Source organism: Trichoderma evansii, assembly GCF_050947405.1.
Source record: "Trichoderma evansii strain SZMC 28006 chromosome Unknown GGI43scaffold_9, whole genome shotgun sequence".
In the NCBI taxonomy this organism is placed as follows: domain Eukaryota; kingdom Fungi; phylum Ascomycota; class Sordariomycetes; order Hypocreales; family Hypocreaceae; genus Trichoderma; species Trichoderma evansii.
Genome location: NW_028145197.1, coordinates 522,020 through 547,926, shown reverse-complemented (window position 1 = coordinate 547,926; position 25,907 = coordinate 522,020). Strand labels below are relative to the sequence as shown.

Sequence of the window (25,907 nt, the reverse complement as noted above, 5' to 3'; positions counted from 1 at the left end):
GTGCGTAAAAGTTGGCGGCTCAAGTAGATGCGGAGTTCTTCGGTGCACCGCCCCCGACCGCTAATGTCGCCCAAGTCAGAACCCAGCATCGGCTACGATCTCTTAGAACAATACATCGCATGTAAATAGCACACAACTCCAGAGCTGTGTATTAGCCTCAATTGACCCTTTTCCTCGCCATTAACTTGTTAATTGAAACCAAAAGAGGAGAATAGCAAATAATATATTCAACAATGGGTGCCGTTGTTTCGTATCTTCAAGGCGGCATCACCACCATCACAAGCGTTATCCGCACGCTCTCGGCTCTCAACGCAAAGTACCAAGCTCTCCTCCAGCGAGTCCACGCCGGCCCTTTTGCTCCTGTTGAGAACCCCACAGTGTCATATTGGATGCAGAATCCACCGTTTCCAGAGATTGGCGACATTCAAGGCGATTTACCTGAGGAGGCGGATGTGGTAATCATCGGGAGTGGCATCACCGGCGCTGCTGCTGCGAAGACGGTGCTCGAGCTTTCATCATCAACATCACCTGCAAAAGCGCCAAAAGTAGTGGTATTAGAGGCAAGACAACTATGCAGCGGTGCAACGGCGAGAAATGGCGGACACATCAAATGCGCGCCTCACGAGGAGTTTGCACGGCTGAGAAAGACGCTTGGAGAAGAAAAGGCGAAGAAGGTTGTGAGGATGGAGATGAGGCATTTGGATGTGCTGCAGGAAGTTGGCAAAGAGATGCCGTGGGGAGAGGTGAGAGAAGTTGAGACGGTGGATGTGTGTCTTGAGAAGGAGATGTTTGAGAAGTTGAAGAAGAGTGCGGATGAGTTGAAGGAGTTTATGCCAGAGTATGAGACTTTTGTTTGGGAGGCGGATGAGGCGAGAGAAAAGGTGAGTTGACGATGGATTGAAGCTTCGAAATTATAAGAGGATAATGCTGACTGGTGAGAAATATTTAGTTTGGAGTGAATCAGCATGTTGTTGGAGCAATCTCATACAAGGCGGGTGCTCTTTGGCCATACCGTCTTGTTACAAGCACGTGGAATGACTTGATCAAGCGATATCCAAACCTTGTCATCAGCACACATACTCCAGTCTCATCCATCACTTTAAATAGCGATACTACAACAGCAGCTTCTACACCATACATGGTCCACACATCACGCGGAACTTTCCGCGCAAAACACATCCTCCACGCCACAAACGGCTACACAGGTCATCTAAATCCCGCCGTGAGAGGTTGTTTAACGGGTGTGATTGGCCACATGACGGCACAGAAACCTGGAAGTGGATTTGAGCCGGTGTGTCATGGTGGGAGATCGTGGTCTGTTATATATGGTAATGGATTCGATTACGTGATACAACGACCGGATGGAGAAGATGGGTCTGCGGGAGAGTTGATGCTGGGGGGAGGGTTGTTTAGGAGTAAAGATGAGGGGTTGGATCAGATTGGCGTTTGGGATGATAGTAAGACGGATGCGTTTCCGCTGATGCATCTGAGAGGAAGCATGGCGACAATATATGAGCCGAAATGGGGTGCTGGCGGTGAGCTGAAGGGAGCATGGACGGGCATTATGGGATTCACCGGAGACATGCTCCCCTTTGTCGGAAAATTTCCCTCGGAAATGGAGATATCGGGTCTTTCAAAGAAAACAAGCCAAGGCGGTTTTGAAAAGGGATCGTCTGGACAGTGGCTGGCTGCTGGATTCAATGGAGAAGGTATGGTATGGGCTTGGCTGAGTGGCGTAGCGGTGGCCATCATGATTCTGGGATTGGAGGAGAAAGACTTGGAGGAGGCTGTGGGACGGCCTGGAGGGAAGTTGGATGAGTGGTATCCGATAGAGGAGGTTAGGGTTGACAAGGCCAGGCTGAGGAGGGCGGATTTGACGAATCTGGCGAATGAGGTTTGATGAAAATGAATGATTAAAGAGAGAGTTTGAGTTGAACGAAGCAAGAGGATATATGTATATATTTATATTTATATTACATTATGAATAACAAGGCTTTCTATAACATCAATTTTACAGCTTCGCCTTATTCTCCTTCTTCCACTGCTGAACCCACACCTTTCCAAACTCCTGCCTCTCAGCCTCCTTTCTCGAATCCTCCTTGAACCGATTCTCCTCCGCCTCCAATCCCGCACCAGCCAGCTCCTGGACCAGATCCTTGTAAATCTCCCTCTTAATCACACCGTACACGCCCTTCTTGGGCTTCTCCAGCAAATTCCTCTCCGCCACAAACTTGAGCGCGTCCTCCAGACTTGTCGCCAAAGCATCCGCGACACCATCGTCCACGGCCTCCTGGCCTGTGAAGCGGTGGCCTTCGAGGGCGACCTTGCGGTAGATTGCGTTGGAGGGCAGCTTTGCGCGGAAGAGGGATGCCATGGCGGGCTGGAGGTGCGCGCCGAAGAGGATCTCGTTGAGGCAGATGAAGCCCTTGGGCGAGGGGGCGAGGCGGTAATCATGGGCCATGGCGAGCATGAGGCCGCCGGCGAAGGCGTGGCCGTTCATGAGGGAGATGGTTGGCATGGGGAAGCTGTTGTGTATTGTTAGCTAGTGATGTATTAAAAGCCGGGGGTTTTGGTTTATTACGTTAGCAGACGCTGCCAGACAGAGTAGAACAGGGCCCAGAAGCCTTCTGTCTCAATGGCATGCTGCAGATCCAGTCCATTGCTGTAGAACTTGGCGATGCCGCTGGTGGTGATGAGCACACCGGGAGCGTGGCCGCCAAACTCGAGGAGGTCAAGAGCTGCCAGGAGAGCCTTGCACACAGCGGAGGTGAGGCGGTTGTCTGGGGGTGAGATGAAGGTGAGAAGGTAGACAGCCGGTGAGGGCTCGGTGACGGTGATGGAGCCGCCGGGATGGGGGCCCTGGGGAGGGATTGGCACGGTGAAGAGAGTTTTGGACATGATGAAGGCTGTATATTTTTGATGAGAAAAGAAACCAAAGTTGCAAAAAATGAATGAGAATGGAAAAAGGGTTATGAGTATGAAGGATTATGGCGGTGGTCGAGTGTTGAGGCTAGGCTCTCATCTACCTCGGCATTTTCCAACAGGTATGGAGACAGGGCGCGATGACACCCCAAGCTCTCAAAATACACTATAATAAAACCTAGATCTATGAAGTTTCCAGTCTCCAAGCCCTTGCTTGCTTGACATGTCATTCGGTTTACCAAGGCATCAGCTGCGATTATTAAACAGGTTGAATCCGAGCATTCCCCATCGCGCGTTTTGCTGCTAGATAATAAAGTGGTACATCTGGGGCATGTCGTCGCATGTGATACCCGTGCCGCGTTTTAGCTCCAACCCAGCACCATTCGGCAGCTCCCTGTACTTGTGCTGCAAGTACCGCGTCTCTGCGCCCCTTGGTTATTCCCGAATTGAGGGAATGCTGTAAACGGGCATCGACCACTAAGCTGCTTCCAGCCTAGACCCTTTTACCCCACAATGGACCTTTGTTGCTTTGGTCAAGCTCCAACTTGCTCCAATTCCAAAAAGCCAAGTTCCATCTTTTTGAACAACACCAGACCCTTTTATCTCTGTCGCCATGTCTTTACAAGCTGGCGCTCAGGCTGCTGCTCAGGACGGCACAATCGTCTTTTTCCATCCGGACTTGGGGATTGGCGGTGCGGAGCGGCTGGTTGTCGATGCGGCGGTTGGGCTGCAGCAGCGCGGACACCACGTTGTCATCTTTACCAACCATTGCGATCGCAACCACTGCTTTGACGAATGTCGCGATGGTGAGTGGCAGATGCACCTGTGATCAAAATTGATTGATGGTATAACAATTCAACAATTCTAATCCATTCTCAACCACCCAGGCACCCTCGATGTCCGCGTCCACGGCGAATGGCCTATCCCCATGTCCATCTTCAACCGCCTCACCATCGTCTGCGCCATCCTGCGCCACCTCCAGCTCCTCGTCCAGATAGCGCTCTCCGGCGAACTCCAAGCTCTCAAGCCCCGCGCCTTTGTCGTCGACCAATTGTCCGCCGGCCTACCGCTTTTACGATTCCTCTCCCCCGATGCGCCGATTCTCTTCTACTGCCACTTCCCAGACCTCTTGCTCGCGCAGGGACGCCAGTCAGCGCTGAAACGACTTTACAGACTGCCTTTTGATTGGATTGAAGAGTGGTCTATGGGATTTGCGCAGGCTGTTGCTGTCAATTCAGAGTTTACAAAGGGCGTTGTTGCGAGAACGTGGCCGCGATTGAAGGAAAAGGTGGACACGAAAGTGGTGTATCCATGCGTGGACACTACGGTCAAGGAGAACAACTCGTCTGAGAGTGATGAAGCATTGCTTGGCGGCAATCATAAGGTTATTCTCAGTATCAATCGATTCGAGCGGAAAAAGGACATTGGACTAGCTGTCAAAGCGTTTGCTGCCATTCCTGAGACGGACCGCCGAGGAGTGCGTCTTGTTCTAGCAGGTATGTTACGTGTTTCTTCTTCTTCTTGTTCTTTGGCTTTATACATAATACTAACCAAAATTCAGGTGGCTACGATCCCCGAGTTGCCGAAAATGTCGAATACCACACCGAACTCGAAGCCCTCGCCTCTTCCCACTCACTAAAACATCACACCGTCACATCCTTCGACACCACTTCCCTTTCCTCCATTCCCGGCGATGCCTCCGTCCTCTTCCTCCTCTCTATACCAAACTCTGTCAAAACCTCACTCCTGCGTGTAGCTCGCCTCCTAGTCTACACCCCCTCCAACGAGCATTTCGGCATTGTGCCCCTCGAGGCCATGCTTGCCCGCGTGCCCGTCCTCGCTGCCAACACGGGCGGTCCCGTCGAGACAATACGGGATTCGAAAACCGGCTGGCTGCGCGACCCTGAAGACATTGACGCCTGGTCTCGTGTTATGCGCGACGTACTGGGAATGCCTGATCAAGATGTTCACCGCATGGGCACTGATGGCGAAGAACGTGTGCGCTCTCTTTTTGGTCGCGATAACATGTCCCTGCGTCTTGAGACGTCTATAAATGAGATTCTCTCTCAAAAGCACTCTCGCCCATCCTTATTAATGCCAATTGGTATCGTGATTTCTCTCTTTTTGGCAGCATTGGCGATCTATGTTCAGTTGTTATAAATGGTTGATATTTTTTGGCAGTTTATTTTCTTTTTGATTCATGTACATTAGCTTCATCATTCTGATTGTTTCTCACTACACTAAAAGAAGAACAAACATCGTAGACATTAATATACCCAGATGGTGACGAAATCATGGACTATTGATATATCCCAAAGTAGTATACGATCCACTCCTTTTACTACTATCAACTTTGAATCCTGTGAAAAGGCCACGGAGGTATTATAACCAGAACATTTGAGTGTGCATAGGCATTCACCAGTTGTGCTAGCCCATAGCTTGACATGGCCATCATATGATCCCGATGCTACTAATTTTGAGTCGTGCGAGAAGGCAACTGAAAGCACAGATTCCTTATGATCTATAAAGGTGTGTAGGCATTCACCAGTTGTACTAGCCCAAAGCTTGATGGTCCCATCACCTGATCCTGATGCCACTAATTTCGAGTCATGCGAGAAGATAATTGAATTAATAGGACCTCTATGACCTTGGAATGTTTGTAGACATTCACCAGTTGTACTATCCCAGAGCTTAATGGTATAATCAGATGACCCTGATAATACTAATTTTGAGTCGTGTGAGAAGGCAACGGAAAGCACAAAGTCGGTATGACCTTGGAATGTGCGTAGACATTCGCTAGTTGTGCTGTCCCAGAGCTTAAAAGTCATGTCCTCTGATCCCGCTGCTATTAATTTCGAGTCATGTGAGAAAGCCAATGAACAAAGCTGGTCAAAGTTGCGGATTTGGCGTAGAGAGTCAGGCTTGTCTCTTTGAAGCATCAGTTGTACTATATTGTAGTATCCTTTCTCCGAGGCCCAACGCAGTGGTGTCCGACCATGATTGTCTTTCGAGTGAAAATCCACCTTGTTCGTGTCGAGAAGCAGCTTAACAACATCTCGGTGGCCATTCACACTTGCCCAGCTGAGCGGTGTACGCCCAAATATGCCATCTTTATGCTCAATCTCAGTCTCATCAGTGGCAATAAGCGACCGAATCTCATCGACACTTCCTTTTCTAGAAGCAGTAATCCACCGGCTCCACCGCTTGTCTTCCGCCATAATATCGGTAATCTCATCAAATAGCATATCCATCATATCGACGTCGCCAATCTCCATGGCCGAACGGAGCGGCGTCCAGCCGTTTTCACAGCCTTTGGTATGGTAATATTCCTTCAGTCGTTTCTGTGCATATACCACTTGTTCAGGTATCTCTTTTTGCCCCTTTCTGATGTCTCCCTGCTTCTTTTCCAAACCCTGAATCTCTTGAATTTTTATTTCCTCTTCTTCAATGAGCGCTTTCTTTTTCACTTCGAGTCGTTTGAATTCACTCTCTATCATCTCTCGCTCTTCCTCAATGTGTCTTAAGCGGCTTTTGCCATCTTCAGCCCTTTGTCTCAGCTCCTTCAAGTCCGCATCGTTTTTATTCCTTTCCCACAGCAGTCTTATTGACTCTAGCACTGTATCCAAGTTTTCTAATGCCATTGTCGCGTTTATAGTATAGTACGGCGGGCTGGTCATTTCTTTAGGTGTAATAGAGGTTAGATTTTCCTCTATAGGCTCAAGTTTAATGCGCAGGTGTAAATACTCGTTGCTGGCACTTATCTGTCTGAACGCCTCCAGAGTCTTTCTTTGAAACTTTCCAGCTATCTCATCTAGCCCGGTTCTTCTTTGGCATGAAAAAACGCAGCATAGGAGGTCAATACGAGCATCCAACTGATAAAAGTCGATTATTATCACAAAATCGAGACTCTTGTCCTTCTTTTGACGAACTCGAATCAATATTTGATCAGAACCTGTTAGCGAAATCAGGGACAGTTAGTTATCCCAGCACCTTTTAGGTACCACCTCAATTATATCCAAGCCGAGTTTGGCAAATAGATCCTCATCATAAAATATATACTACTGGTTCTTTGTCACTATATTCCTTTGGCCATCTTTCTTGATGTGGATAAGCTCAGGCAAAATATCAGATGCAGGTATTGGGTGAAGCATTAAAGGTGATCCCCTTGGCCTCACATATTCATTCGCCACCGCCGAATTTATCTTGGCAAGAGGGATAGCAACAACTTGTTGTGCATCAGATTTAGGACCGCAGCTGAGCAGCCCAAAAGTCTCGTCATTTTCAGTAGCAAGTAGCGGCAAGTAGACGCGAAGACTACCGCCAAAAATATCGAGTGAGTGTAAAGGATTGGTGGCCTGCTCTCGAGTGATAATCTGCCCTGAGTGTGCAAAGTCTGACGGAGTGGCTGCTAATATGTCTCCATAAATGAACATATCTCCATCTTTGGGTCTTTGAGGATTACTAATGGATGGTTCGACATCAAGGCCCCATGCTAGGATAGAGTCATCTCTAGTCGTCTTCATAATCTGCTCTTGCAGTCGAAAGAAGGCCTCTCTGCCGCCCTCGCCATATATCATTGGCATTGTTATGCCAAATATTCCTAATAAGGAATACGCAAGATCTTCCGCTCTTTTTGTTTCTCTTTGTGCAGCCCAAGACATGCGTTGTGCAACGCTGGCAGTATGCAATTCAGCAACGCCCAGTAAGAATTGACGCGGTATCTGAGTGATTTCCTGGATGACAGTACATCTACTCCCCTTGGTGCCTATGCAGTGCCACTCTGAATTATAGAAACGCAAATGCTTGGGCGCGAGAAGCTCTTGTAAAGTCCATCCTCTCTTAAACCACCGGCTTATCCGAAATTCAGATTCAGGAGCGGGAGGGGCATCGTTATCTGGGACATCGGATAGATAGGCGTAGCAGACAGTAGCGAGACTATACCATCGGAACATGGAATTAATCGCTTCGCCAAGCTCTACCAAATTGGTTTTGTCAATGCAGCAGGTGTCGATCCAAGCGTATTTAAGTGAATCTTTTTGGGCCTGTTCACAACAATGCCGAAATTTGAATGATCCGATGCCTGGCTTATCGATCATTCCATTTTTAACATCGAAGTAGGTGAGCTCTTCGAAGTCACGGCCCCAAGTGTGTGACAGAATCGCATACGGGGGGGGCTCAACGTCCGAAAATTCTTCCAGCTCGAATGTTCCAGTGTTGATTAGGCGCATGGTGAGAACAACAGTACTGGATTATAAACCAGAAATAATTTCGTTTGAAGCGTTGTTTCAGTCGAGACCTGATATCGAATTTATTCTAACCTTGGAAGCAAAATATAAAGCGCATAAGACGCAGAGTAGAATGCAAGTCTCTTAAAATATATTGAATTGGGCCGCCATGGCGAGAGTAGAAAATGCCCTGTAGACTTCTATTTTAATAAGAAAGGTGCGGGGAACAACATATATAGTTGGGTAGTACTTACAGGTGCCCATTGGGATTAATGAATCTTTAGGTAGCTATACTGGGTAAGGCATGCAAAGAGGGTGGGATCTTGGACAAGGCGACCAATTACAAGCGTTTATGCAGCTTGCCTGAGAGCGAAAGCCTATACCAGGCGTTAACAGAGCATCTTCTGTCTTAAGAAAGGCGTATCTGGTATTACTCACTAGACATCTTTTGTGGATTGACATGAATATATGAAGTTTTGAGAGGGAAAAGGGCAGAAAAAGCTACGAGGATGTCAACGCTTGAACGTGCACGTGTTGTGCCCCAACGACATACATCGTCCCTACTTCGTACAGCCACCAAATCAAGGGAATTGTTATTAACACCCCTGTTGTAATCGAATTACCCGGCCAGTCCACTTACCTATATATATATATAATATATATAACACTTAAAAATAATAGAGGCAGTAGAGGTAGTAGAGGTAGTAGAGGTAGTAGAGGTAGTAGAGGTAGTAGAGGTAGTAGAGGTAGTAGAGGTAGTAGAGGTAGTAGAGGTAGTAGAAGTAGTTGTTTAAAATTCGCAACTTCAGCTACAGCTGGGGTGCTAGATTATGAAATTGGGGTGTTGAATAATAATTTCCTAAATTACTTGTGATACCTCGCAGCTTGGTGGCGACCAGAGGCACGTATCCTCGAGTTGTCATTACAAATTAGTACACAGCGAGAGAAAGTACAATCCAACAAAGTAGAGTAGAAATATGCATTCATATTACATGAGTAGCTACCAATGTTTAATATCATTCTATTGCATTCAAGAATATCAAGCAATCCCATCAATCCCATTGCCACCCACGGCCTAAAAACAAAAAAGGCTCCAATGTCCCAATACTCCGTACGTACGTAAACAGCACACTTCAATCAAATTCTCAATCTCATAAGCAAGGAAAGAAAAACAGTAGGAAAAGACGAGGAAATAACAAGAACCAATGTATTTCAGCCCCTCATAGCACAGCAAGTAAAAGGCCGAAAATAAAAAGAAGAGTTGAAGCAATGAAAATCCCAATCTCCAGAGATATAAGGATGCGTGCAATGTTTTTTTTTTCTTTGTAGTGGTTTTCAAGCAAGCAAGCCTCCAATGCAATGCAAATAGCAAAAGCACAACGCCCACCTTATCCCAAGTTTGCCCTCCATTCCTTCATTCTCCAGTATTCAAGTAAAGGGTATTCGACAAAAAGGGGAAAAAAAATAATGTCTGATCCAGGTCCATTCCTTGAAGCTCCGGTTATCCATCCCTAGTTGTAATGATGCAGATAATAATGATATGATGATGTTGATGATGATGTTGTTGGAGATGATGATGTTATTTGATTTGCCTCCGTAATTGAGTGTATTCCAGCCTATGCCACTAGCGCTTGTACAAGTCCTCTTTGTGTCCAGTAATTATAAAATGTATATATATTTCGCTTAAAGAAGAATGAATGTTCACATGAAATACAAAAAAAAAACCCGAACAGCGCTTTTGGCCGGCCCACCCAAAGTAAACTCCCAACTTATGCCTAGTGTCATGATCTTGGAGAGATATCGACTCTCCTAGCAGTTTCATCACTTGCCGTGCTCATGTTTGTGTCGCGTCGCCTGGCCTCAAAGGGCCGATGTCTGGTCGTAACTGGTGGTCGCTTCTTAGGCTTAGCCATCAGCAAAAGTCCCTCATCGCTATCATCATCGTTCTCCTCGTCTTCTTTGTGAGGATGGCTTGTCGGTGCCGGTGGGCGTGAGTCATCAGTGCTCACTCGCAGTGAAACGCCTTCCATGGAGGTGTTGCTCTCAAAGACTTGGTCAATGGGAAAGCCATTAACAGGCTCCTTTGGCAGGGCGGGAGGAGTGAGAGAGTCTTTGGAATCCAGGAACGCGCCTTGCGGGCCTACTGTTCCCGGCCGAAGCAATAGCTCTCCTTCTAAATCTGCCGAGACAGAGCTGGCACCACTGAGAAGGGCTGGCAGGGACGGGTCAGATTGAAAGACTAGCATTCGCTGCGAGGCATTAGTTGCTTGTGGGCAAGCAACCACAGGGCTGGCAGCTTCGCTTGGGCTGGTCAACGGCGTTCCGAGATGATCCATGGAATCCGTGCTCGCGGTCTTGGCAATTTCTATAGTGCCTCGGCGTGACTGAGCAGCGTCGGATTGCCAATCTTGATGGGCAAGACGTGACCACTGACTCTCCGAACCCATGTCCACTGAGCCATCTTCACTAACATACGAGGCAGAGTAGGCGGGACCAGGGCTTTTCATGGAGGGGCGTGTAGAAGATGATTTGATGTCAATGCCATTTGCCACACGGTGAGCGGTAGTTGGGCGCTCCTGGAGTCTGTGATGGAAGTTGGGATCAGATTGAAGATGCCTGTGTTGCTGGTATGTAGAGGGATGCACGGCATGAGGCGACGAGGACAAGGGGGAAGATGAAAGCCCGTAGCTATATCTATTTCTCCCCAGATCAACAGAGCGCATCGACCGCGTGCTTCGCAGGTTTGGAATGTTTCCAGGGGCCACTGCGGTGTTGAGAGCTACTTGAGGCGCGGCTCGTTTGTCGTGGCTTGCAAAGAGACTACGGTCTGCAGAGGGGGAGCGAATATTGCTCTGTCCTAGGGCGTTGAGCTCTGCTCTTGCGCTTGGCAGCTCCAGCTGGAAAGAAGTACGCCTGTCATACGAAGGAGTAGCTGGGACCGTGTGAGGTCCACCAATATGAGGAGTCAGAGGCAAAAACTGCGGGCCATTTCTTGCACGGATGGTGCCTCCTCCGTTGCGGCTATTTACGTGACTAGCAGAAGGGCGAAATTCCAACGTTGCCGCCTCATCTAATTCACTGTGAGAGCGGCCTCGAGTGATGACAGATGGCGTTTCGAGGGGGCGCAAGACAGTCGCCATAGGGTCGTATGCTGCAGTTTCTCCGCCAACATTAGCTGCCACAGAGTCAGAAAAGCGTGGATCGATATTCGACAAAAAGTCCTTATCCAAAGAGGGCATAAGGTCGCCGGGGTGAAGGCTGCGGCGCCTATCGATGTAAGGAGTGGGAGGGTTCATGGGAGGAAGAGGTGGCGCGGCGACCGGAACAGGTCGCGGCAAGCTGTCGCCTCCAGAACTGGCGACGCTACTCGTAGCCCTTCGACGTGATCGACTTTCGCTACGGTCGACCAATGGATGCACGACTCTCGCGATTGTCTTTTTAACAGCAGATCGAGCCCGTTCGAGAAAGGTGAGAGGCACGACAGCAGTAGAAACCTCCTTCTCATTGACGAGAATCTTGTTACCGTGAGTGGGCTTGGCCGGGTCAGTTTCTTCCAGCCACTGTCTTGGATTAGAGAGTCCCTGGAGAACCCAAGGGTGCCGTTTGATGTCTTTGAGGCGGATTCGCTTTTCTGGATTCTTGGTGAGCATCTGGCGCAGCAAATCGTACAAAAGGTTATCCACGTCTTCGTATTCAACGTCGTTGTCATCGCGGTATGGATGCGTGTTCTGACGCTTGTAAAGAGATGTTACTGCTGGGGAGGTTGAGGGATCCACGGGCTTCAATCTCTTGCGTGGAATGTACACTTCCTCAGTGGCAATCTTCCTGAACATCTGGAACTCGTCTTCTGCTAGGAAAGGGATACGCGCGTAGATGAGGCAGTAGAGAGTCACGCCAAGGGACCACACATCGATCTGTTCAGATACCTTGGGTTGGGGCTCGTCAGGGTCAGTGTAGCAAAGTTCCGGGGCGAAAAAGGCCGGAGTGCCAACAGTCTTGGAAAGTTCCAGGTCATCATCGAAATCCTGGGCTTCAGACTCTGATACCAAATCATCGGGTTCACCATCACGGTTGGGCCGGCCAAAGTAGGAAACACCAAAGTCGGAAATCTTGACGCGGTGGTCTTTGCTCCACAACAGATTGGCTGGTTTGATATCACGGTGAACAACGCCATGGTAGTGCAAGTATTCAAGACCCAGCACAGTATCGCGAAAAGCAGACCGTGCTTGGTCAAAAGAAAAGCAAGGAACATAGGAAAAGTCGTCAGCAAAGGGGTCGTGTGCACGAGGATTGTAGTCGATGGATGACATGTGGGAGATGATGGAGTCAGCCATGCTGGGGGACCTTTCGCGGAAGCTCATGGTCTCGTCGTGGTTTGCATAGGATCCAAACACGGATCCGTCCAGTGCGCTTGTGGACATTGCTGTGGACATTGCTGGTTGAGAGGGGCCGGGAGTGGCGTGGTCATCATCCTGCCATTCGTCTTCTTCTCTGGGATGGAAGCCTGAAGTCCCGGGCGAGGAAGAGTTGGAATAAGACCGGGAGGGGGCCAAAGAGGACCGGCGAGAGATTGGCTGGGACATGGAGCCTTCAGTGGCAGCAAAATCATCTCTGGAGGAGATACGGGACCAAGGACTTCCGGTGCTCAAGTCGTCGGCAGCACCGTGCTCAACGCTCCAAAACTCGGCTGGACCGCTGTAGTTTTGGGCCATCTTGGCTCGCTTGATCTCCTTGATGGCTTGTCGTCTCTCGAGCATCTGGTCGTACAGCTGCTCTTCCATGGTAGGCGCCTCTCCGCGCATTTCGCGCTCGGCTCGTCTACGTTCATACAAGCAGACATGGGGCAGTCCCTTCTTACGCCATACAATCTCGCCAAGCTCAACGTGCTCCAGCACCATGTAAATCTTTTTGAGCTCGGGGTCGTCAATGACTTCAAGCAGAGCGACGACATTGGGGTGTCTGATCTTCTTGAGGATGGCGATTTCCTTCTTGGTCTTGTCCTGGGGAGACAGGGCCGTGAGCTTGCCAAGACGACGTTTCTTGGAAAAGCGCGGGATGATTTTGATGGCGACGTTCTCGGTGGTGCCGAGATTGCGGGCCAGCTTCACCTTGCCGTGCATTCCACGACCAATTTCTTCGATAACCTCATACTGATTGATTGATTTGCGGCCGGTGACGACGTCTGAGTCAATGAGAGCTTTATGGGTCCTGTAATTAGAGGGGGAAAAAAATCAGTCAGCTAGTGTGTCTCAAGGGCGGCGGTAGAGGCAATGCTGCAATGCCGTCGAGAAAAACAACAACGGATTCGACGAGGATTGCGGAAGCAGAGAAAAGGACGCAAAGGAAATTTATTGTATAACATACTCTCTGACTCGGTGAGTCTGCAGCGGGTGCAAGTAGGGGCTGTCGAACAAGGGAGCAGGCGTGTTGCTCTCCGAGAGGGACGAGGTCGGGATGTGGTGGGCGTGCCTGGCAACCGGGCTGAAGAGGCCTGGCGAAGTCGTGGGCGTGCTGCTGGCGGTGCGCAGGGGAAGCGAAGACAATTGAGACAGCTGCGTGTAGAGAGCCGGCTTCGGTTGCGGCTGTTGTGTGTCCATGATGGGCAGAGGTGGGAGGATCGCAGCGAGGTGCTGTCGGTGATCTCGAGGAGGGGAGCGTGAGGATTGTCTGGACGGCTCGCGAGAAGGAAGAATGCCTCGAATGCAGCCGAATCACAGCGCTGGTCAGGGAGGCACCTCACTAACGAAGCATCGTCTTGTGCAAATTGCGTCGAGGGGCTCCTCTGGCGGGCGAGGAGCACCAAAGCGGGCGTGGTGAGAGGGCGAGGCGGAAAGCAGGCGATGACGATGCGATGCGACAGTGGCAGAGAGCGAGACTGAGCGGCGGCGAGCGAGGGCAGGCGACGGCGTGTATGAGTGGCACTTTTGGGAGTTGAGGCCTTTGGAGTTGCAAAGGTCGAGCAAGTCTTGTCCTGCTTCTTTTACTAAGTGGGCAATGTTGGATTGGTTATGGGGCAAAAAGCGAGCATGAAGGCGGCGAACGGCCTTGGAGCGGGCTGGCCAAAAGCGGATTTGCGGTTGGCACAGTCTGAGCTAGAGCGGGGGCGCAGGCCGCATACGGAGTACCGCGTGCCGCTGTACCCTTGGCAGGGATGGCGGGAGCGCTAGGCGGCGGCTTTGTAGGGGATGAGGAGCGCTTGTAGCCGAGGTGTTGAAGAGCAGACGGTTGGGAAAAAGGGAGCGGGTACTTGGGGGCAAAGTACCAAAGATAAGATCAATAGCGCGGCAGCGATTAGCACGTCTGGCTGTTGATAGTGTGGCAGCGATCAGTTTAGCACTAAACCTTCTTCACCTTCCGCTAGCAAGTACTAACCGCACTACTTGTAAGCGGGCGAGCATTTGCAATGATTGTTTTGTGATTGTCAAGATTACGAATCACAGTCCAGAGTAGAGTGCAGTACATGCCGATTACCTGCTGTTTGTAAACACTGCATGCTGTTTTCCCGTCTTGCTGCCAGGTACATACCTGGGCAGCCCCCTTAGAACCCTGAGTATCCTGACTCTGGCGCTGCGTCTTCTCCTCGCAATACCTTGTTGCAGCGGCGTGGCCCCATTCGCCCCATGGTTCTGCGTCTGCGGCCAGGTTTCGCTCGCCAGCTTGGCTCCAGCTTGGCTCCACGCCCACGGCTACTTGCTGCGTACATGCTGCGTACATGCTGCGTACATACATGCTCCGTACATACAGAAAACATGGCATCGCGCAGCAAAAGCGGCCCTTCTTCTGCCCACTTCCCACTTCCGCAGCCCGGGTACCTTCAGCAGTGGAGCGCCATGTACCTCGCGCGCCAGGGACGTCACCACGGGCCATTAATCTCGCAGCGCGGCCGAATCAAGGCGCTGCATTGTGCACTTATCTCTGGCCGTGGTGGTGGGCAAAGGCGAAAGTCGGAGCACCGCATGTGGGACAGGCGATGGAATTAGGTAAGGCAGAGATAAGTGCTGGGTCGCGGCCAATTGAACGATCGCACTGTGATGGTGGAATGACGAGTCACATCTGCTAAGTTGCAATCAGCGACCGCGCAGCATCTTGGAGGGCAGCAGCCTGCAGAATCGCGCCGTGCGCCGTGTGCCGTCCACAGTGCACTGTGCGCTACGCAGACTGTCCTTATCTTTCCCTCCCTCTCCAACGGTGGCTTCAAACTGACATCGACATCATTCATTTAGAGGCTTGATGGCTGATTGATGCTTGTTCGCTTAGATAATCGCCGCAGCCAATGACGCGCCAATCTCCCCTCTTTTCCTGTCGTTCCGGACAAGTTACCCCGGCTCTGCCGTTCCGTTGTCATTCCAATCAGGTTTTTCTCCCATTGAGCCCTCAAACTTAATCACGCCTCCATCTGCGATAACTGCCACCACGACGACACACCTTGCCTAGTAGTACTTTGCACTTGGCATCCTAATTATAGCCGTCGCTCAACACTCAACAAACAGCCTGCTCCAATATGGGGAGGCGCGGCCGCCCGTCACTCAATATCACGCCAGAGGAGCGGCTCCAGCGCAGGCGATCACAACTTGTTGCTTCTCAACGAAAGCGCAGGGCCCACAAACGGTTACTGTCCCAGCCAGCTGCATCTACGGCAACATCCGAAAGGCTGGTACCGGCTGGACCGACTGCGCCGCATCCCGTCTATGATGCCATGATCCCGGGGCACCGCGCGGGAGTCGCCGTATCGCAGCAACAAGGCGGCGATGCCACAGTCTCAAACACAAACACAAACACAAACTCCACGCTGTCTCCGAGCGCTCGGTCGCCGCCGCCTGCAATTTGTCACCATTGCGGATCGGCACCCCTAGACATGGCCGCAATACCCGCGGCCGTGTCGTCCGCTTCACCGGCAAGTCTTTTGTGGACTCGTCAACTTGGAACAGATACTTATGCGTTATCCTCTAGACTCGCGAGCCTGATGCCATCATCAATATGGGCTGATATCACACACGCGAACGAGCCCGACGATGCGGGCACCGACAAAAACCCATCTACATACATAGCCAGTCATACGTCACTATTTGGCCGGGGAATCGATTCCTTTGACTGTCTTGGTAATTCTCTACTAAGCGAGGCCGAACTCGAAACAAGCTCGAGCTGGCTGAAACGCCCCGCGCACGGTCTCGCTACAGGGATAGACAATGTCTTCTTCCCAGGGCGAGCTACCTTTACCGCAGATTCACTCTGGATGCCATCGTATTCACTAGACAATTGTCCAATGTTGACTGGCGCAACATTATGCGGTCCTGCTCCATGCAGCCCCGGGCTGAGTGACGATGGCATTGAGATTTGGACGCCATGGACGGGAGCTAAGCAAGTAAGTCTTTGTTGATCCCCTAGTTGAGAATCTAAAATGTACCTCGATGATGATCGATGTCATTTACACTTTATAAGACTAATAGCTAACTCTTTTTTTCTCTACACCAGGCGATCCCCATGGGTTTCTGAGATTCACTTCTTGCACGCGCAAGCAGCCGTCGCAAATATCGAAATCTCACATTTGCATTAGCACTGGTCGAAGATTGACTTTACGATTTCTCGGGCAAATACACGATCCACACCCCCGAGAAACAGACACGCATATTTGTGGAAGCATGTGATATTGGCGTATCATTAATTGCAATGGATTTTAATACGGGGAGCTATTGTGGAGACAGAGCTGGATATGGCCACAAATTCGGTAATCAGAAAATAAATATGGGAACAAAGGCTGGTTGGGAAGCCTGATTTCTTCATATCTAGTAGTAGTAACCTGTCATTCGCTCAGCAGGCTATTTTTAGGGCCCGCATGACGGCTTAGATACGGCATACTAGTAATACACAACGGGCGTTGTTTGGGTACGGTACACAGTATCACAATTTGACCTCGCCCATTGTGTGTGACGCTAAGGATGGGCATTTATTACAGGCAGTCTTTATTGGTCGAACCGCAGCACTGGAAGGATGCGAACAATAGAATCAACTTGAAACTCGGCGGCTCCTTTTTCGCCGCGATTACTACCTACCTTTTCGTGGTAGTTCGTGACTCAGGTTTGTCATACACATACACTTGTGAGCACGTGTGCCCTTCCTTTTGCCAAATGTGGTGGATGGGAAGAGGTCGGATAGCTTGGAGGAGCTTGACACGAAGTGCCGATGATACGCGCTCATGGTGGTTGATGTGACGCGTGCAGGTTATTGGTGAGCCAGAGCGCGATTTGCTATTGCTATTACTACTGAGTTTGATGCTATCAAGATTGTGAGCTTGTAAAACAGGCTTTTTGCTTTTCTACTATGAGCTGGATGTCTTGCACAAAATGATATATGATGATGCTATTAATTACCATAATACTACTAATACACTCTGTACATTTCGTGTCCCATAGTTTGTCCTCTCTGAGACGTGTCCTCGAGGCGAGACAGTATCAGCGAGATGGACCATCGCTCTGCTGTCTTGATCCTTTGCGACGAGACAATGTGTGAGGCTATGGAGGATGAGACTCTACTGGTGTATGAGGTGGTCCAAGCACAGCGCTGCTTTAGATGATGTGCCACACTATGTAGCCTGCCCAGTAGTACCTGAGGTCAAGGGTGATGAGGGCATTAAAGATGGTGACAGTGAGGGAGAGACAAAGAACAATAATAGATGAGTTAGGGCAGATTTCGCATGAGATTAACTGGCCAGACTATCGCAAGTAAATATTATATATGCATCTATTTGTACAAGCATTTATATGTTCCAGCCAAAATCTATGTCTCTTTTGATGTCATCTTGGCATATTCAGTGCCAAACACTCCATTCAACCACTCGCCCGCCTCTGTGCTGAGACTGTCTCCGAGACCAGCTCGGGTAAGCGATTCTTTCCAGTTGGTAATCTCCCATACTGAGGTCCCGTGAAGTATAGAGGCATCCAGTCCGTTGATGGCAGCTCCATCGCTGTGCTTGATGCTCATATCTTCTATGACGCCGTGCCTTGCAAAAAGACGCATGTTCAACTTGAAGAATATCATGTTAATAAATGAGATTTTAAGATACAGAATCACTTAAATCAACAGCGTGAGCACTTACATCAAATGGCAGCTCTGGTCGAGGCCGAGGGTCTTCTTCCGTCGGATGCGTCGAAAGCATATACTTTGGCGTCTGGCCCCAAATCCAGCTCTTGGACTTCAGCTCCTGGTAGCCCTTTCGTATTTCATCCACCTTGAGAGCCGTATCGTCAAATTCTCCCCGAAAATGAGCGTCTCCATACATGCTCTCGAATTCTCTCACCACAGCATCTTTGAACGCTTGGTTGTCTACATCAATGTTCTTGACGGGGCTGCGCACACTGTCGACGCCACGAGCATCGATGTATTCCAGTGCAGGAGATCGCAATAGACCGGAAATGCTGGTAAGGTTGGGACTTCGAAGGAGACATGTGCCGTGATGCAGCGATCTTAGACGTGTGAGCTTGTAAGCTGAGCCAGAGATTTTATATGTCTCCACATCGGGTGTTGCTTCTGATGTTACATCCATGACAATATCATGCCTCTGATTAACGCGTGTATTCGGTCTTCCCAGCACCTTCAACGCTCGCACAATCATCTCAGCATGCTTATCGCGATCAAACCTCTCAGGCGGGCAGATGACGCTGAAATTGACGTTGCCCGCATCATGAAAAACGGCACCTCCACCGGATCTCCGGCGAACCAATTGGATGGATGAGTCAGTCCAGCCGACGCTGGATGGGTGCTGAGCAATTTGCGCCAGGCGATTCAAGTTGACCTGGAGCCAGGGATTCTGGTTGCGGCCAAAGATGATGCTGGGAGAGTTGACATAGAGAGTGAGGACGGTAGAGTCGGGAGGAGTGATTTGGAGGAGGCGATGCTCGACAGAGAGGTTGAGGAAGGGATCGTTGGACTTGGAGAGGTAGATTTGAACTTTGTTGGATGGGTCAGAGGCCGGGGCTGTGAGAGATGAGAAGCGAGATGCAAAGGGTGGACGTGATGATGAGGCTGAGGATGGATATGGTGAGATGGTTAGTAGCCGAGCAGTAGCCCTGCGGCTCGACAATTGTGGGATCCGCATTAGATGGAGGGATGTGATGGAAAAGGTGAGAATTTTATTTATATACAGCTTGTTGAGGATATCATGATTGAAGTGGCAGTTGATTGGCGGGGGTTTGCATTGGCTACAAAATGAAAATGTTGATCTTATTGATTTTGAAAGGTTATGAAGTTCTCCATGCTAAGAAGCTATAGCCAGCACGCTAGTAGCTGTTAAAGCCGCGGGTTACTATTTGCTCTATATCGACCTCTCTTGAATCAATTGGAATACAACATCTATTCACAAGATTCTATAAACCAGTCGAACAGTCTATATAACATTTATAATTCTTAAATAATATTCACCGCTCTATGCATCACATCATAATACCTCATCCCGCCTTTTCGTCTTATTCAAAAATGCAGGGTAAGCTTGCCTGCATCCAGGGTCCCATTAACCTCTCTGGAATATACCTAGTCCACAAAAGAATCACATGTTCCACAGCAACGAATAAGGGCAACACGAATTTCTAGTCCTTCCTTCTTAGCGTTAGGCGAGAAATTCTATCCTTGCACACACACCTCTTCGTTTTTTCCTACAGTTCGACTTAATGGCACAGATAAGATGGTAGACATCCTAAAAGCCTACATACATAGGTATTCGTGCTATATAATGCAGCTAATCATATCAAGCACTTCAAACGGCTCCAGCTTTAAACAATTTCCATGTACGCACACATGTCGTATCCCTCCAATAACTAATTCTTACTCTTGAGTTACAATCTCTTTCTGGCATATATTAATCTATGCCATGTGTTGAAATGGAAAATCGGCAAGTCGTGGTTTGAGCATGTCAACGGGCATGTATAGGTAGGTATATGGACCTATCATGCGATACAGACAGCGGGGTTGGCACATCATGCTTTGGCTTTGCTGGCCACGGATTTGCTTAATTGTTTGGCGGAAAATCTCTTTGAAAATGGGCTATTAACAGAGCATCAATTCCCTACCTATCTTTCTGTATTTTGAAGTTCTCTGTCCTCAATATAGAGAAAATGTTTGTAATGCTTCGTATTATGAATATATATACATCAATGCAGCTCACAGCTACAATGAAGCAAGAAACAAAAGACAGCAGCATCTTGCTACATTTTGCACATCATCCAATTGACATCCAAAAATGCTATAGACATTATATATATATGCACATCACACATTTACCCAAAACACTGCGCCAGATTTTGCATCGCTAGTATGACCAAGCGCCAAGCGCCAAAACAATCCACCCACCCATCCATCCTTCCAGCCATAACATAATCTTCCAAATTCGCCACCACCGTCATCTGACAAGTAAATAAACGAATGAACAAGGAATGACGTAGTTTAGTGCTAGAAATTTCATAGCTTTCTTTTTATTGCTTATCCAGATTCCTGGTGCTCATCGAATAAACCCCCCAGCACATCGCTGGGCATGTATTCCAGCCAGCCTCCCATAAGATCCGGTTGTTGCAACCCAAGAGCTCCAATATCAATATTCTGGCTGTCAAACGTGATAGCGTCCATGTTGCCCATAATGGGACCCCACGGCCCTTGGTAGGCCATATTCTGTGCGTAGTACAAGTTATTGTGTGCTCCTCCCGCCGTGGCAGCAGCACTAGTCACAGCCGTCGAGTTCATCATGCCTTGAGAAGTAGAACCATTGACTGGAGATACGTTGTAAGCATCGTATCCCCCAGATCCCTGGCCCAGAGCTGCGTAACCAGCAGGCAGCTCCTCGCTTTCTTCCTTGATATCTTCAAAGCTCATCATATTGCGAGAGGCCACACCAGTCACATTCATCGAGTTCGTAGTAGCATATGCCGACCGTCGGGGAGAATTCCGGATTGCTGAAACGTTTGGTTGTGGCATAGGGGGAGAAAACATGCCCCCTACCTCTGGCATTGCAGGTCGAATAGTGTCGTAGGTTATGCTTCCTGGCGATTCGCTGGCCGGTCTCGCCATAGTGTGAGAAGTGGGAGGGAATCCGGTAGGAGCTGCCGCGTTGGAGTTGAATGCCTGGTACATGAGTGTCAGGCTCGAATTCGGTGAATGGTTTGTTCCGGATAAACTGAAAGCAATCGGTGAACCGGCAATCATCTTTGGTGACGACTGCTTCTCCAGCCGAGAGAGCTGCTCGCCGATAGAGGGTCGAGCTGGCGGCAGTTTAGTACCCTCATATTCCTCCACGGTATATGTCTCGCAGTCCCATTTGCCCTTTGATTTTTGATCTAAAACAGTGAGAATGTAAGTCACACCACCCCAGTATGACTGAATCTGCTGTAAGGAGTTGTAGCATTTTTGATAGTTTTGATTTGCCGCCGAAGCGAGTAGCGAATGTCGAGATTGTTTAGTATTATTAGGCTTAACCAGCTGTCGAGAGCGATTTGCTTTAGGATTTGAGGTAGGAGGCGTTCCTTCTCTAGATGACCCTTCAGACGCATTAGTAGCGCTGGATTCCATAAGAAAGGCGCACGCGGCAATGTAGATGGGTTGACTGGTGAATGGATTGCCAATAAAACTCTTTGGGTCGATTAAATCGGCAAAAGAAAGGATATCGCAAATCGTCTTGGCGCTACTCATGCTCAGCTCACGGCTATCCGAGAGGAGCTGGAGCTCGCTTCTCAATTCACAGAAAGGTGTAAGGAGAGTTGGCTGATGCAAGATGATGAAGAGCGCGTGGAACCAAAAGTGAAGGAGGATGAAATTAGTGCCCTGGCCCATTCCAAGATACGTCTTGAAGTTGCTGACGTTGAATTGAAGCCGTGGATCCCAGTGTTTGTACATTTTCGTGAGCCGATGCTCCATCTCAGAGAGCTGATCCCATTTATCTTGGGTAAGGTCCTGGGCGTCATGAAGATTGTTCAAAACATCGCACACCTGGCCGTAGAGGTTGATGATTCTGACAAAGACTGGAAACGGGTTAGGCCACCCGGTCGTCAAGTCGTTGTTGGATTCGGGCAATGCAAGCTCGTAATCGCCGTCTCGTATGGTTACGGGCCGCCCTGTGCCAGACGAAATGACTCGATCCAAGATAAAGACGGACCAAAACGTGTCGATGCGCTCTTGTTCCACCTCTTTCTGCTCTTCTGGGCTGAGCGTGTCGACACCGTCACCTTTATGCACTTCTGGGCTCTCGTCGTCATCGTCGTTGGCGCGGCTTCGATGTCGAGTATACCAGGGATCCTTTTCGCCCTGATACTGGATTCCCACGCACTTCTGAAGACCAAGATCGACTGCCATGCGTATGGCCAGACCCAAGTACATCCACAAGGCGCTATCTTGGTTGGCGCCAAAGCCTTCGTATGCCATGAGCAGGCAAGCTTGAACTGCGCCTACAGAAGGGCAGGGGAAGGTATCGACAGTGGCTTGCCTGGCTCTCTGCGCAAAGACTTGACCCCTCTCTGTTCGGGGCATTTTGTCGTTGCCACCAGTGAGTATGTGAGTATCTGAGAAGCGCGCCGCAATGGCACATACGGCATCTACCAAGATTGGCTCGACGCGTTTATCCTTGACATGGCGTAGGAACTTTTCCTTGTGGAGGAAAGGGTAGTTGCAGCCAACATGTATGAAGAATGCGGTGGTGAGTTGGATAATGAGGGGATGGACCGGGGCGGGGTTATTAGGATCATAAGATGGAATGTCTTCATGGACAATGTCGCTATCCACGGCAGAGCCACTGGCTATGACGCCGCTGGGAGTAGACTGAAGCGACGCATTAGAATGCGAGCCTCCAGTAGACCGACGCCGATCGCGCACGGAAACAACCATTTGCTTGAATCCTGGGACAATGGCCGTGGAGCCAAAGTATCGGAAGTAAGGGATGCGACGGCTGGGGATAACCCGCCGCAGAGTAGGTGAGCTGGGCAGATCATCGGATGTGGCTGAAGGATGAGCCTGGTGATGGCTCACCACCTGATGCTGGTGATTAAATACAGGAGATTGATGTGGTTCTATGTCGGTTGCAGTGCCGTCGGCACTGAGTTCGATGCTTGGTGCAATGTTGGATGTTCTAGATGCTCTAGAAATCAGTGGTGGTCGTGAAACGGCGGCAGACGCTGCTGGCGCATTGTCCCGTCCTGATGACGTCGGACGAGTCTCGGACGCGGTACCAGCATGTTTCCTCGCCACAACGTCATCGTCCTCGGCTTGGTTGAATTCTTCGTTTGGCGCATCGTCTTCGTCGGCCGGCCTCAGTCCCGAGGAGTCGATGCCATCTCTCCTATCCTCGGGATAGCCCAGGCACTGGTGTCCATTCTTGGTGCATGTCGAGCATTGCGGTCGTTCGCCGGCGCATCTTGTTTTACGCCTTCGGCAGGTCAGGCATCTGTGTCGCGAGAACAGAAAAGAGCCGTGGTTAGCATAAATGTTTGTTTATTTGCTTGTCATGTTGGTGCTGGAAGGGCATGTATCTGGAAATGCTGCTTATTCGCCACCATTACTCCAACCAGTTGAGGGGCAAAACAACCAGAGACAGCCGATATATGGGGGAGAAGGGCAGCCATGATGCGATATAGACAGGGGACAGGACGAGATAGTGGACTTACGCCGCATTGATTCTGCGTCGCTTGGACGGCGGTTGGCCCTGGTTATGGACAAAGCGAATCGGGCGAGGCGGGGGACCTGAATCCGGCCGGTTGTTGAGCAGCGTGGTCATGGCTAGACCATGACGGTGATGATGCGGAGCATAAGACACATGTGCGGGCTCTGCTGCGGCTTCTGGTTTTGCGTCTGCCTGAGATGATGGACGGGAGAGCGAAAGCGGTAAATGGCGGACGGGGGAGCGAGCCTGGGCGCAAATCTGGCAGTCTAATCGCCGGATAGCTTGATTTGGCGATATCGTGTCGGCGAATGGAGCTCTGGCGGAGAAGTCGTGGAGTGTTGCACAGCAGACGGGACAACGATTAGGCGTTGTTCTAAGCAGGGTATCTCGACGGGCGGTGGCAGATAACGGGAGAGCGTGTATTATTCGTAATTGAAATTATGGCATTAATTAGGTCGTGAGTATGTATGGGCGCATAAAAATAGAAACAAGAAGTAGAAATAGGGATATGGGTTAAAGCAGCTTCGCTGGGCTGAAATTGTTCGTGGGATGGAGTTGGAAAGAATGGGGTTGCCATGTTTTGCCTGTGGGTAAAATGGGCGTTAGCACCAAGCACAGCGCCGAGCGCTAAGAGGGAGGCGAGTTCCAGGGCCCTTTAGTGCACGCATGTCCCCTGCACAGGCAGCTCCAGCAATGCTAAAGTGCGTTTTGGCGCCAAAATCCGGGTCGCAGCCGGGTCAACTCGAAAACCTGCTTGGGGGCGCGTGCACTGACGTACGCCGCCCAGGTACTCCATACTCGGCGGCAGATGGGCATCTAGCGGCAGTCTCAGGTACCCGCTACCCACAGCATGTCGCAGACCTCTGAGTTACATCCTGTGCCGTGCCCCGGATCCTGCCAGCGATGCAGCCAACCGCCGCGGAGCAACAGAGTCTCAGTTCGGGATAACGGCTTCTAGAAGTCTTCCATCGGCTGCTTGGTGTTTTATATAGATTGAAGACGACATTCTTTTGGCTCTGCAGCAGCGGCCCAACAACTTTTGGCATGCTCGGACGTCAGAAATTACACCGGGACGTGGTTACAGTCGAGGAGTTCCCCGATCCTAGCAACGCATCAATGCTTGCTTGACTTGTACGATCTGCCCCCTCCATGCAAGCTAAATTAAAGAGAAAAAGCTTGGCCCTGCTTTGTCTCCGGCTGTCGTCGTTATCTTGTGTTGCCACTCTACGATTTACTCCATCAGCAGTTTCATAATTGACCACGGCTTATTGGTATTTGCCTTGTACTACCCCAGTATAACATAATACAGTAGCACAGCACACAGCACACAGCACATCCCATCCCATCCCATCCAACCCAAAGCACCAAAACGAGCCATCATAATAGGAGACACTGCAAGAACTGACGCTACACAACAAATGCCCCAACGCCCGCTCTTCCGATTCCGACAATGAAAACCCCCGCATTCCGCCAGTGGGTAGCATCAAGCACCCCGGCCAGTTTCTGGAGGTTACAGCCTTAGCATCCATCTGATTTGAGCGGCACTTCCAATCAACATTGTCGTCGAAATGACCAACACCAACTTCCTAAATAGGCATCGCCAAAAGGATGCCCTGTAAGGCAAAGTTTGGAGACAAGCAATGGCCAACAGCCATGGCACTTACTGTACTGTAGCAGTTTCTCTTGGCCCTGGCTTCAGGCTATTCTAGCCATTAGTGGCCTGATGCTTTCTGGCTAGTCCCAGCCAGCATTATAAAGCCACCGTAACTTGATTCGTATCTATTCGTCGTGGGGTTGTGTTGACTCGGCTTCACATGCCCGCTCTTCGTTTTATTCTTCTGCCTAATGAATGACTAGCCGTCTTGTTCCATTGCCTTCTCCTCTTGTCCCCTTCTTATGGTAGGTGAATCTAATTTCCATATACGAGATAGCAGCCAGCACTGTTAGTACCTTACTCAGCAACACCACTAATAATAATACGGAGGCTACTAGCAGTAATACTAAGCGCGTGGCACTGCTACTACGACCTGCTAGCATTCCCCATGTCTTTAGCATCTGCCCAACTACAATACTAGCAGAATAAGCAGCCATCTAGGACTCAGCGACAGCCGTCTCCATATCATCGCACTTCG

At 49.9% G+C, this 25,907-nt stretch overlaps 9 protein-coding genes across 9 annotated transcripts; 3 read left to right on the top strand and 6 right to left on the bottom strand.

Annotated features, from left to right (window-relative positions):
• The first annotated feature begins 7 nt into the window (after positions 1-7).
• GGI43DRAFT_404270 (FAD dependent oxidoreductase-domain-containing protein) lies at positions 8-1,948 on the top strand. The gene is made up of 2 exons (XM_083205903.1): positions 8-881; positions 950-1,948. Exons 1-2 carry the CDS (start codon positions 234-236, stop codon positions 1,898-1,900), a joined length of 1,599 nt encoding a protein of 532 aa, XP_083060892.1. The 5' UTR covers positions 8-233; the 3' UTR covers positions 1,901-1,948.
• GGI43DRAFT_404269 (ClpP/crotonase-like domain-containing protein) lies at positions 1,949-3,176 on the bottom strand. Its single transcript, XM_083205902.1, has 2 exons — positions 2,582-3,176; positions 1,949-2,525 (listed from the first exon to the last, which is right to left on the bottom strand). Exons 1-2 carry the CDS (start codon positions 2,896-2,898, stop codon positions 2,012-2,014), a joined length of 831 nt encoding a protein of 276 aa, XP_083060891.1. The 5' UTR covers positions 2,899-3,176; the 3' UTR covers positions 1,949-2,011.
• A 359-nt stretch (positions 3,177-3,535) lies between these two features.
• On the top strand, positions 3,536-5,082 carry GGI43DRAFT_383543 (GDP-Man:Man(1)GlcNAc(2)-PP-dolichol alpha-1,3-mannosyltransferase; the record flags this gene model as incomplete). The annotated part of the gene is made up of 3 exons (XM_083203400.1): positions 3,536-3,728; positions 3,810-4,418; positions 4,484-5,082. The coding sequence occupies 3 exons, from the start codon at positions 3,536-3,538 to the stop codon at positions 5,080-5,082; spliced, it is 1,401 nt and encodes a 466-aa protein (XP_083060890.1).
• Positions 5,083-5,189: 107 nt separating this feature from the next.
• Positions 5,190-6,563, bottom strand: GGI43DRAFT_383542 (WD40-repeat-containing domain protein; the record flags this gene model as incomplete). Its single annotated transcript, XM_083203399.1, has 1 exon — positions 5,190-6,563. One exon carries the CDS (start codon positions 6,561-6,563, stop codon positions 5,190-5,192), a length of 1,374 nt encoding a protein of 457 aa, XP_083060889.1.
• A 293-nt stretch (positions 6,564-6,856) lies between these two features.
• GGI43DRAFT_422704 (HET domain-containing protein) lies at positions 6,857-8,150 on the bottom strand (the record flags this gene model as incomplete). Its single annotated transcript, XM_083208144.1, has 2 exons — positions 6,857-6,874; positions 7,149-8,150. 2 exons carry the CDS (start codon positions 8,148-8,150, stop codon positions 6,857-6,859), a joined length of 1,020 nt encoding a protein of 339 aa, XP_083060888.1.
• Positions 8,151-9,568: 1,418 nt separating this feature from the next.
• GGI43DRAFT_370742 (serine/threonine-protein kinase) lies at positions 9,569-13,991 on the bottom strand. Its single transcript, XM_083202542.1, has 2 exons — positions 13,512-13,991; positions 9,569-13,355 (listed from the first exon to the last, which is right to left on the bottom strand). Exons 1-2 carry the CDS (start codon positions 13,742-13,744, stop codon positions 9,929-9,931), a joined length of 3,660 nt encoding a protein of 1,219 aa, XP_083060887.1. The 5' UTR covers positions 13,745-13,991; the 3' UTR covers positions 9,569-9,928.
• A 1,120-nt stretch (positions 13,992-15,111) lies between these two features.
• On the top strand, positions 15,112-16,610 carry GGI43DRAFT_370697 (uncharacterized protein). Its single transcript, XM_083202540.1, has 2 exons — positions 15,112-15,127; positions 15,405-16,610. Exon 2 carries the CDS (start codon positions 15,649-15,651, stop codon positions 16,522-16,524), a length of 876 nt encoding a protein of 291 aa, XP_083060886.1. The 5' UTR covers positions 15,112-15,127; positions 15,405-15,648; the 3' UTR covers positions 16,525-16,610.
• A 1,261-nt stretch (positions 16,611-17,871) lies between these two features.
• GGI43DRAFT_370708 (putative lipoate--protein ligase) lies at positions 17,872-19,597 on the bottom strand. Its single transcript, XM_083202541.1, has 2 exons — positions 18,241-19,597; positions 17,872-18,167 (listed from the first exon to the last, which is right to left on the bottom strand). The coding sequence occupies exons 1-2, from the start codon at positions 19,237-19,239 to the stop codon at positions 17,922-17,924; spliced, it is 1,245 nt and encodes a 414-aa protein (XP_083060885.1). The 5' UTR covers positions 19,240-19,597; the 3' UTR covers positions 17,872-17,921.
• A 1,018-nt stretch (positions 19,598-20,615) lies between these two features.
• Positions 20,616-23,889, bottom strand: GGI43DRAFT_383537 (transcription factor domain-containing protein; the record flags this gene model as incomplete). The annotated part of the gene is made up of 2 exons (XM_083203398.1): positions 20,616-23,559; positions 23,780-23,889. 2 exons carry the CDS (start codon positions 23,887-23,889, stop codon positions 20,616-20,618), a joined length of 3,054 nt encoding a protein of 1,017 aa, XP_083060884.1.
• Between the last annotated feature and the right edge of the window lie 2,018 nt (positions 23,890-25,907).